The sequence below is a fragment of the Schistocerca piceifrons genome, chromosome 2, assembly GCF_021461385.2.
Source record: "Schistocerca piceifrons isolate TAMUIC-IGC-003096 chromosome 2, iqSchPice1.1, whole genome shotgun sequence".
Lineage (NCBI taxonomy): Eukaryota > Metazoa > Arthropoda > Insecta > Orthoptera > Acrididae > Schistocerca > Schistocerca piceifrons.
In genome coordinates, this window is record NC_060139.1 from 358,325,780 (window position 1) to 358,338,502 (window position 12,723).

Below are 12,723 nucleotides of genomic sequence, written 5' to 3' on the forward strand. Positions count from 1 at the left end.
CATAACAGTTATTGGTGTTTACAGACCATCTGCAACAAATACAGATACCTTTTTAGTAAATCTTTCTGACTTGCTTGTATATATAGACACAACATTTTCTGGGCCAAATGGTCATGTAAATATTATAGTTACAGGGGATATAAATATAGATTTCTTAACAAATGATGTCAGCACCAAAAATCTCCCATGTGATGAATTTAACCTGACCCCACTCATTTGGGAACCCACTAGAGAATTTGGCAACAGTAAAATATGTCTTGATAACATAATAACAAACATGACCCACCTATCCCACAGTGCATCTGTTTTAAAACTAGCCATCTCAGATCACCTTGCAGTACAGCTTAAATTGGAGCTCCATGAGGCCCCCACTGTCACCACAAAGCAACAATTTGTAACTAAAAGAATAATGTTTAATGATAACATAAACAGACTAAACTGCATGCTAGCACATATAAAATGGTTTTAAAAAAATAGCTTTTCATATGATAGCTTTTCATATGATAGCTTTGCTGCTGACTTCTATTACTGCTTTGATACCACATGCCCAGTTGTAATCACAAAAATGAAACAAATAAAAAATATAAACAAAAATATTTGGGTAAATAGTAATGTCACTGAAGCTAGGGAAAAATTAAAACTACTCCACAGTGCAATGCTGAATAATAGAGAGATTCCTGAGCTAAAGGAAGCCTTCAAAATATGGTACAGTAAAACTTCGTTAACATGAATCCAAAGGGACCGAAAAATCAGGAGTTCATGTTTAAAAAAATCATGTCAAGTGAAAAACACAGATTTTAGTAAGTATACATGTACAGCAGTATACTAATTTGTAATACACTACACAATCAATCACGTTATTGTAGACTTATAACACTATAAAGTGATTGTAAAATTACAAGTACTCACAAATTATGTACATTACTTTCTTGGAAAAAATTCAGTCATGGTTCACGAATGTTCATGGGAATGATAATATTTTGTAATTTCACAACCAATTGTAGTGATAGTGTCCGTAAACCCAGCAGTGATGCCGGATGTTGAAGCGAACTGTTCTAAACAGTCCAAGACTGTAAACATCTCCTGACGGGTAGGTGGAATGGTATCTGTATTCTCTTCCTCTTCACTTTCTTCTGATAGCCCTTCTTGCACCTCGTTCACAGCTTTTGGCACATCCAATTCCACAGAAGCACATATGGCAACATCGTTGTCTACACTAATGAATTCTTTGAAACTAATCCCAGGATTTGCAACATCCTGCAGAACTGTCCATTCATCAGGTGAAGTGGCATCTTCTAACTTGTGGACATCTTCAGTGTTGCTATGTCTCCAAGCTCTGTTAAAGCACTTCCCTACATGATGTGGCGATACTGAATTCCAGGCTGCTGCGATGGCTTTTATTGCATCAAGCAGATTCCACTTTGTGGTTGCACTATTGTTTTCAGCAGCACGAATTGCAGCTCTTACAAGTCGCTTACGATAAGCTCTCTTTATGAGAGAGATTATGCCTTGGTCCAGAGACTGAAGGCGACTTGTGGCATTGGGCGGAAAAACTGAACCTTTATGTTGGATAGGTTCAGATCATGAACGTTATGGGCAGTACATCTATCCAATGTAAGAAGAACATGTCTATTTTGAGCATGCATTTGACTGTTTAAACGAAGAAGCCACTTGTGAAATTATGTGCCATCGATCCAAGCTTTCTTGTGGTGAGAGTAGATGCAAGGTAAAGTTCCCATATTTATGTTTTTAAAACAACGTGGTTTCTCGGATTTACTGATAACCCAGGGACGAAACTTCTCACTGCTGTCAGCTTTACAGCACAGTACAACAGTCACATGTTGTTTGCTTCGTGCTCCACCAAAACACTTATCACCTTTTATCCCCAGGGTGTGATTTGGAAAAAGATTGTAGAAAAATCCAGTTTCATCCATGTTAAACTCATCAGATGAGGCATACTTTTCCCTCACTCAGTTGAATTCATGTAACCAGATGTTCGCACTTTCTTCATCAACTTTATTTGCTTCACCACAAATTTGTACAGATGAAATTGAATGTCTCTTTTGGAACTGATACAACCAACCAGCAGAACAACGGAAGTCTTCGATGCCCATATCTTCAGCAATATCATTTGCTTTTGACTGATTCACAGGGCCAGTTAAAGGTATGCTAGATGCACGCATATGATTGAATCATTCTAGCAGTAATGTCTTGACGTCTTCATACTTGGCAGTATGAAGTCATTTAGATTTGTTTCTAGAACCTGATGCCCCAGCATTAATAATTTTTTCTTGATTCTTAATAATCGTAGATAAAGTAGGTTTAGGTATTCCAAACTGCTCTGCAATTTCTGTTTTCTTGGTGCCACAGTTCACTTCATCTAGAATCTTAACTTTTAACTATACATTTAGAGCTGTCTGTTTCCTCTTTGTCATTTTCGCGTGCTACAGTACCGGTTGTAACTGTAGCTTTTATTCATTATTCCAACTCAATATGGCTACGACTAACAGAACACCAGTCAAATCTGGCACTGAGTACGTTCCTAAATGCTTCTGCACACATTATTGAATGTCTTACAATGTACAGCATACGCTGATTGTTGAGGTGATAATCGCGGCTACTGACCTACAATATGTTAAAAACTAGTCAACAATAAGTATAATTAGCTTTGTAGCTACATTTCCTACATTCATTTCGGAAAAAAAATTACACTTTAGAATACTCTAAGGTCGGAAGTTTGTGTTACAGTGAAATTTAATTACGCTTGGAACTGAAACAGCGTTCGTAATTTGCCGTAACTGAAATTTGTGTTAACCAATAAAACATACCATAATAACTAATGTATTCCTGGTAGGACCAATATTTTTTTTTCACGTTAACCATGAGTTTGTCTTATGTGAGTTCGTCTTATGCGAGTTCGCACTAACTAGGTTATACTGTATATCAAGCACACTATAAGGACTTACTCACATAGACTAGGAACAACTATGTAGCTAATAAGCTTCAAAACTCACATAATGTAACTGCTGGCATCTGGGCAGTCATAAACAGTTTTAGAACCTGCAATGACAAATCGTGTATGGGCTTTACTATTAACCACAATGGCATGCTCATAAAAGACCAACTGGAAATTGTAAATATTTTTAATGAATATTTTTCTTCTGCACAGAAAGCCATAAATGACAAAACAAAAACATGTGCTACAGTTTTAAAGGTAATGCATGTGACCATTGTATATATCTAGCCCCCACAAACTGTGCAGAAATAATGGACATCATTAGCTCTCTAAAACCCTCTAATTCAGCTGGGCATGATGGCCTAAATTTTGTTTTAAAAGCCTGTAGCCAAAATGTCTCTGTACCTCTGTCTGAAGCAGTCAACAGTGTAATAGAAACAGGCACCTTTTCCAGACAGACTAAAAATAGCACGGATAACACTCATTTTTAAAAAAAAGATGACAATAACAAAATAGAAAACTACAGACCAGTCTCAATCCTTCCTGTCTTTTCCAGAATAGTTGAGAAAGTTATACACAACAGGATTATAAACTTTCTTAACAAACACAATCTGATGTTTGAAAATCAAAATGGATTCCTAAAAGGTAAATCAACTAGCCCTGCAGCTGCTCAACTAATTGAAGAGGTGTTAGGAGGTATCGAAAGCAAGGAACATGTAGCGGGTATACCTAGACCTGGAAAAATCCTTCGATTGTGTGAATGTTGACATCCTATTAGACAATCTATGGAACATGGGCATTAGAGGCGCTGCTTATGACCTAAAAAAGTGTTATATGAGCAATAGAAAACAGTTTGTTCAGTTTAAAATGGAAAGTGGTGTCTACAAATCAGAGATCACGTACATAAAATGTTGTACACCGCAGGGCTCAGTGATGGGCCCCCTTCTGTTCTTGATCTATGTAACTGATATTAAGTACTCTACTATAAATTCCAAAATTGTTCTGTATGGCCAATGAAACATCCATTGAGTGTAAAAAGGACTCATGTAATGAACTAGAGGTGGAGTGTAATAATGTGACAAAAGAAATTGTTAATTTTTTAATGAAAGCCTCTTAAATGTAAGCACCAGTAAAACATGTTTGATGGAGTTTAACAAAAGTAGTTTGAATAATGAAATTAAATTATATGTTGGCAATGAATTGGTAAAGAAAGAGTCTAGTGTAAAATTCCTTGGCCTAACAGTCCAAAGGAACCTGAAGTGGGACACACATATTGACTCCCTGGCAACTAAGTTGTCAAAAAATATATTTGCAATCAGTACTATTAGCAAGTTCTGTAAAGACACTGCAGTCCTAAAGACTGCATACCATGCTCTCTTCTCCTCTCACCTGAAATTTGGGGGGGCAACAACCAAAGCTAATCTAGATAAGCTACTCATTCTTCAAAAAAGTGGTGTGAGAATAATCTGTGGAGCAAAATATAGGGAATCTTGTTGCAACTTGTTTCCAAAAACAGGGATGTTAACTGTTATAAACACATACATTCTAAAACTCATATTGCTTGTGAAAAGACTGCACCCAAACACTTATTCGGATTTCCACCAGTACAATAGTAGAAATAAAGAAAGATTTTACATCAGCAGCCACAGAGCAGCACTTTACAAAAAAGGACCTTAGTACACAAGTATAAAATTAGCTAACAAAGCGGGGGGGGGGGGGGGGGGGGGGGGAAGTCGTAATTGCCTAGGAGGCTACAGTGCCTACAGATGAATAAAACTGGGCTACACTGTAATATCCAAAGCAGAAGTCAGTTACCTATACACATATTAGTGGACTGTCAACTATATTACCATTGATCTTTGGTTATCAAGTTATAAAAATGCTAATGCAAGTCTCAGTTATTTTTCAGTGTTTGTGATTAATGAAGTTTCTGTTGGGCATCTGATATACTTGCCTGTGTTTTCCAGTGCAAAATCTGGCAATGCAACTTTGTCTGCATCATATTTCTGTAATTCATTGAATATCATCCTCTCTACTCTCTTGATGATTTCCTCCAACTCTGTAAAGTAAATACTTCACTTTACTACAGTAACTTCATATTCAAAGCTGTGCCAAGCAGATATCACGATTAATTGTTAGTGTTCGCTGTCAAGGCTGCAGTACAAACAGGAAATTAACCACATTCAAGGGGAAATTACAATACACTTTATAGAAAAAATCTTTCACAGTGAATTTGTTATGTGATTCTACAGTTTATCTAATAGATTGCAGTAGTTCAATACAAATGAAAAATACAAATGGTGAGTCACAGATACGCACAGCAGAAAGACTGTTGGAAAGTGAGCTTTAAGCAAAAAGGCGTTTGTTGAAACACACACACACACACACACACACACACACACACACACACACACACACACACACACACACAAATGCAAGTCACACATACATGACAACAGTTTCTGGCAGCTAAGGCCAGAATGTGAGCAGCAGTGCACAATGGGTGAGGCAACTGGGTGGTGAGGGTAACGAGGAGGCTGGGGTGGGGAGCGAGAGGATAACAGGGCAGGGGTGGTGGCAATAAAGTGCTGCTTGTGGGAGTGTACAGGGACGAGGTGGAGGAGGAGGGCGGCTAGGTGCAATTGGGAGGTTAGACGGAGGGCAGGGTAGACGAGAGGATGGGAGGGGTAGAGGAAACGAAGAGAAGTAATAGGACTGAGGGCCCACTGGTGAAACAGAGGGCTGTGTAGTTCTGGAATGGGGATAGGGAAGGGGCTAGATGGATAAGGACAATGATCAACAAAGGTTGAGGCCAGGAAGGTTACGGGAATGTAGGATATATTGAGGATATATTGCAAGGACAGTTCACACCTGCACAATTCAGGAAAGCTGGTGTTGGTGGAAAGGATGCAGATGGCACAGACTGTGAAGCAGTTCACTGAAATGAAGAACATCATGTTGGGCGGTGTGCTCAACAACACGGTCCAGCTGTTTCTTGGCCACGGTTTGTCAGTACCCATTCATGTGAACAGGTAGCTTGTTGGTTGTCGTGCCCACATAGAATGCAGCACAGTGGTTGCACCTTAGCTTGTATATGACATGAATGGTTTCACAGGTAGCCTTGCCTTTGATGGGATAGGTGATGCTTCTGACCGGACTAGCGTAGGCAGTGGTGGGAGGATATCTGGGACAGGTCTTGCATGTAGGTCCATTGCAGGGATATGAGCCATAAGGCAAGGAGTCTGGAGCAAGGGTTGCGTAGGGATGGATGAGGATATTGTGTAGGTTCAGTGGGAAGTGGAATAGCAGTGTCGGAGGGATGGGAAGGATAGTGGGTAGGACATTTCTCATTTCAGGGTATGACGAGAGGTAGTCAAAACCCTGGCTGAGAATGTAATTCAGTTGCTCCAGTCCTGGTTGGTATTGAGTCATGAGAGGACTCTGGACCTCTGTGGCTGAACAGTGGGACTTTTGAAGATGGTGGGTGACTGGAAAGATAAGGCACGGGAGATCTATTTTGTACATGGTTGGGAGGGTAATTACAGTCTGTGGACACCTCAGTGGGACCTTTGGTTTATTTCAAGAGGGACTGCTCGTTATTACAGATGTGAAGGCCACAGGTGGCTAGGCTATTTGGAAGGGACTTTGCTAGTGATTGGTAGGTTTGATATGGACAGAGGTACAGATGTAGCAATTTTTGAGATGGAGGTCAACATCGAGGAAGGTTGCTTATTGTGTTGAGTAGGACTATGTGGGCAAATGAGGGAGAAGGTGTTGAGGTCCTGGAAGAATAAAGACAGAGTGTCCTCACCCTCAATCCAGATAATGAGGATGTCATCAGTGAATCTGAAACAGGTGAGGGCTTTGGGATTCAGGGTGTTTAGGAAGGATTCCTCTAGATTGTCCATGAATTGGTTGGCACAGGATGGTGCCATGTGGGTGCCCATAGCCATACCCTGCATTTGTTTGTAGGTAATGCATTCAAAGGTGAAATAATTGTGAGTGATGATATAATTGGTCATGGCGACTACGAAGGAGGTTGTTGGGTGGGAAAGGTAGTCTTCAATAGCAGTGAGGTCATGAGCATTAGGGATGTTAGTGAAAGGGGAAGTGGTATCAATAGTGACAAGCAAAGCACCATGTGGCAAAGCAACAGCAACTGTGCAGAGTCACTGTAGGAAGTGGTTGGTATCTTTTATATAGGGGGATAGGTTGTGGGTAATAGGCTGAAGATGTTGGTCTATAAGAGCACAAATTCTCTCAGTGGGGGCACAATAACAGCCCACAATGGGACATCCTGGGTGATTGGTTTATAAACTTCAGGAAACATGTAGAAAGTAGAAGTGCAGGGAGTAGCAGGGGCTGAGGAGAGAGATGGACTCCAGGGAGAGGTTCTGAGATGGGTTTAAGGATTTAAGGAGAGACTGGACATCCTGCTGGATTTCTGGAATGGAATCATTGTGGCAGGGCTTGTAGGTGGTTGAATATGGCAGCTGGCGGAGTCCTTCTGCCAGGTAATCCTTGAGGTTCAAAACAACAGTGGTGAAGCCTTTGTCAGCAGGTAGGGTTGTTGCATTCCATCCTGGATTTTCCATTGTTCGGTTATTAAAAACCAATTTTTTCTGTATACTTTCAAAAGTGAAGTAGCGTTCTTTTCTTTGTAACGCACTGAGCATATATGTTTGACAATGTAACTGGAGAGGTGAAAAATCTATTCACCATGTGGTGGCAGGAGAAAACACATAAAAGATGTGGAAACGTGAGCTTTTGGAGCCAGCGGTTTCTTCTTCTGACAGAAGGATTAAGACAAAAGGAAGAGGGATGGAGGAAAAGAACATGAAGTTTAGGAAATGGGAAGAGTTATGAAAAAAATGTACAGAACCCCAGGTGAGGAAAGAATCTTTCCTTCCAATAAGTCTCCTCTGATCTAGATTTCTGTGTGGCTTTTCTGCAACTCTTCCAAATCTTTTATGTTTTTCTTCTTCCACTGCTTAATGAGTAGATTTTTTTATCTGTCCATATTATATTTTCAAACACTGATTATTTTCATACATGAAAACATGCTTCCAGTTAGCATCAGGTACAGATGGAAAAAATAATGATGCATTGCTAATTCAGTTTGCTAATACAGATCTTATTTTATGTTTATTTCTGTTTATTTCTCAGATGAAGTTTATAGCAACATTTATTTCAACAACAGAGAGAAATACACTAGTTCTTCAGAATTATTTAGAAAGCTAGGAATTCTAACTGTTTCTTGTGAGTATATCTTTCAGAACATAATGTTCATTAAGAAAAATCTCAACATGTACAACACAAACAGCCTAATACATGACCATGAAACAAGAGCTTGTCACCACCTCCATCTAGATAGAAAGAACAAGGCAAAGATGCAAAAAAGTATATTTTATAATGGGATAAAACTGTATAACAAATTACCACAAGAAATTAAAGAAATAAATGAGCCCCTCACTTTCAGACAAAAGCTTAAAACCTCTCTAGTAAGTAAAAGTTGTTATACTGTAAAAGAATATTTAACATAGATGTAGATTATTAGCAACATATGACATTATCACAAAAATATTATGTAATTATAAATGTGTGTATGACTAGTTATAAAAACTACACAAAATATGAGAAACCTGTTTCATTGTAAATGTAAATGTGTGCTCATGTGTTGTAAACTGACGACATCCATACAATATTTATTGTTCCACAGACGAATAAATAAATAAATAAATAAATAGAAATAAAGCTAATTGGATTTGTGTCTTGACAGTGTAATGAAATTCATATTTTTCAACAGATATAAATTTTGTTATTATTCTGTTCATTACTTCGATGCTAAGAATATGGATTGACTACTTACATGGAAAAAATATATGAAAGGTAGAATTTTGCATAAATATCATAATTCTAGTAAGTGCCAATAATTAAGACAGTTACTGGCCTTGTAAGCTAAGTGCCAGGCCAGAGTGCCCATTCCCAGAGCCAAGAGAGTGATGCAGTCCCCTCTCCCCTCCCCCACAGGCTTTTAGGGAAACAAAGATACATAGTGTAGTAAGGAGTTTTTCCTTCAAGAAAATGATTTAAAATTCATCTTCCAAAGTATTAAAAATACTCTATCACCCAGCTCTAGATCTATGCCCCTAAAAATTATCGCATGGGTGCCCTTTGTCCTAGGCCATAGTATCAGTGATTATTGTCTTCATCTTGGGCCAAATGCTGGAGTTAGCAGTGAGGTATGCTTGCTTATGGGTGTGAATGGTGTGTGTGTGTGTGTGTGTGTGTGTGTGTGTGTGTGTGTGTGTGTGTGTGTGTCTTTCACTGATGAAGGCTGTGGCCAAAAGCTTTATGTGAGTGTCTTTTAATTGTCCCTGTCTAAGACTTGGCCTGTATACTTTAGGGTAAGTAGCAATCTGTCTTTTCAGACATAGTTGATATCCATAGCTGGTGTTTCCATTGTTTAATTATGTTATTATTGTTGTTCGTAAACTGTAATACCACTAAATTTCCAATATCCTTGTAAAAGTGATCTACAGATGAATAACACTACTCCTTCTACTAAGATATTACTACTACTGCCTACTTATCAGCTTTAGTTTGTTCCTCATGGAACATTTCCAACAAAAAACAAGAAACATATAGTGAAATTGTGATTGTTGCTATATGAGTATATCTATGATGAACCACATTTCATGAAATCGATGTGAGTCCTCTAATAAATACTTTAACTGACCATGATGATCCAATAGTAGCAATTAAGCAAATCTACAAATCAGGTTTAGCTAACAAGAGAAAATTAGCCTGCTGTTTCACGGAATTATAACTAAGTAAATTATAACCAAGTAACACTATTCAGAGAGAATTACTACATGTACAAGGGAGAAAATTTTACAAAAGGCACACAGTGAATGAGAAATTTAATTCTTTCAAAATATATTTTTCCAAAATGAAATTACATACCGTGATGAGAATAGCAATGAAACAGACTATGTTAAAAGCAAATGTAGGGCCACAAAATTCGTTGAATTCTTCCTAACATCAGCTGAAAACACATGGGCAAAATCGATCATCATAAGCAGACCCATTAGATTTACTTGTCCATTGCTGATAAACAATAAAAACAATAAAAAAGATCTGCAAGCACCAGAAGCAGAGACCAATGAGTGTGCACTGTCTGAGTCTCCTGATGTCAAGCTCCTGAGTGTCAAGGTGGATAATAAACTGATGTGGCAACAGTATGTAATAAGTGCCAGCTCTGCACTGCAGTGACCTGAATATGGGAGTACTACCACATGTTTCATAAATTCACTCAATGCTGTGCTTCAGAAAAATCTTCTGCGGCAATACAGATAATGTCAAAAAAGTATCTATATTACAGAAGTCCAGTATGAAATAACAATCTAGAAAGAATAGAGTGCTACTTTACACTTAGAGGAGGCATATCAAGTCACAGACAGGCACAGTTGCGGGGCTGGGGGGGGGGGGGGGGGGAGTGAAGCTACAAGTATGTAGCTTTTGGAGAAAATCAAAAACTCACAAACATTCACACAAGCACAACTTGCACACAAATGGCCACTGTCATCTCCAAAAGCTAAGGCCAGACTGTGACTGCCTCTTGGAGATGAGCAGCAATCTAGCTGGGATGGGTAGTGGGGGTACAGAAGGGGTGTGGGGTGGGGAGGAAGAGGTATAGCAGGGCAGGGGTGGTGATGATACTAGTGCTGACTGGGGGAACATGCAGGGATGTGTTGGGGACAGGACAGGGCTGCTAGGTGTGACATTGAGAGACAATGATGGGGGGGGGGGGGGGGGGAGGGAGCAATGGAACAGGAGAGAGGAGAAAATTAGAGAATGAGAGGGACCATAATCATTATATGTGCATTAGTGAGATACAAGCCATGTGTACTATTGGAGTGGGAGTAGGGAAGGGGATAGGCAGCTGAAGATGACGGAGACTAATGAAGGTTAAGGCTAGGGGGTTTACAGGGGCATAGCTGTTGATGGTGGGAAGAATCCAGGCAGTGAAGCAGTCTTCAAAGTGTGGAAATGTTGTGTGGCATACTCAGGAACTGGTTTGTCCAGTTTTCTGTTCAACACCGTTTGACATTGGGCGTTCAAGTGAGCAGACGGCTTGTTATTTGTCCTGCCCAAGCAGAAGGAAGCTAAATTGATAAAACATATCGCTGTTTCCACAGGTGGCCCTGTCTTTGAGGGGATAGGAGACTCCTGTGTTAGGACCAGAGTAGGTGGTAGTGGGAGGGATGTCTTACGTTTAGGTCTATTTCAGAAATATGAGGCATGGGGTTGGGAGCAGGGATGGAGTAGGGACGGTGAAGGATATTAAATAGGCGGTATGGGCAGCAGAGTACTGCTGTGGGTCAGTTGGGGAGGATGGTGGAAGTGATATTTCTCATTTCAGGGTATGTTGAAAGGTAGTCAAAACCTTGGTGGGGAATGTGATTCAGTTGCTCCTGTCCTGGATGGTACCGAGTCTTGAGAGGAGTGCTCCCTCGTAGCCGAACACTTGATATGTAAGAGATGGTAGGTGAATGGAGAGACAAGGCATGGAATATCTGGTTCTCAACACGTCTGGGAGAGTAATTTTGGTCTGTGAAGGCAACAGCTAGACCCCTGGTATATTTTGAAGAGGACTGCTCATTACTACAGATCAGATGACAATGGGTTAGAGGCTGTATGGAAGGGACTTCTTGGTGTGGTACTGATGGAGAGATCCTTAAGATGAAGGTCAACACTGTGAATCCAGCTTTGTCAAGCTGAGGACGACCAGCTTAAGTGAATGAGGAACAAGGTGTTTTGGCTCTGGAGGAATGTAGATTGGGTGTACTCATCCTCAGTCCAGGTTATGAAGATGTCGTCAATGATTCTCATCCAGATGTGGGGTTTGGCATTCTGGGGAGATAGGAAAGATTTCTGTAGATGACCCATGTATAGGTTAGCATTGGATGGTGCCAAGTGGGTGCCCATTGCTTTACTACGGATTTGTTTGTAGGTGATGCCCTCAATGGAAAACTACCTGTGGGTACTAGTACAGTTGCTCATGGTGACTAAGGAGGTGGTTTTAGGTTTGGAGTCAGTCAAGCATTGAAAAAGGCAATGTTGAATAGCAGAAAGACTATGGGCATTGGGACGTTAATGTAGAGGGAGTTGGGCAGGCCCACATGTTGCCATGGTTGTTTCCACTATGCTGCAGAAGTTTTGTTGGGAAGCCCTTACACATCATGTATTTGTGATCTCTCCCCATGTGATTTCCAAATTTTAGGAGCCCTGGAGAAAGACTTGCACAGCTGGATAGAATCATAAAGAAAGCATTGTCTCGCAGTGGGTTAAGACTATTAACAGTTATGAAGATTACTTTTGAAATATAAAACAGTTTACTTACTTTTTTCCATCCATCTCATTTTCATCTGATTGTCCCTTTTAGGAGTGTAGTTTACAATTAATAGGTTGAACGCGTTGATCTGCAAGGGCAAAAATTCTCTCTGTGGGGGCACAGTAATAGCCACAATAAGGCACCCAGGGTGGTTGGGTTTACACACTTTATGAAGCATGTGGAAGGTAAGAGTGCATGGAGTTTTAGGGGTGAGGGGTGTGATAGATCCAGGGGAGAGGTTCTGGGATGGATCTAAGGTTTTGAGGAGAAGCATAACATCAACTGGCACCAGGCTGGACTAAATAAGCTCCAGTTGTAAGAAAACTTGGACTTCTTATTTTAGTTGGGAGGAAACTACAAACCTAAGAGC

The 12,723-nt window shown here is 40.0% G+C and overlaps 1 protein-coding gene across 1 annotated transcript in view; it reads right to left on the minus strand.

Moving 5' to 3' along the window:
* LOC124777136 (klaroid protein-like) overlaps positions 1-12,723 on the minus strand; it is a 468,625-nt gene that overhangs the window by 60,574 nt on the left and 395,328 nt on the right. The window contains exon 5 of the mRNA XM_047252430.1: positions 4,911-5,015. Within this exon, the coding sequence (XP_047108386.1) occupies positions 4,911-5,015 (105 nt within the window). The remainder of the gene's footprint in view (positions 1-4,910; positions 5,016-12,723) is intronic.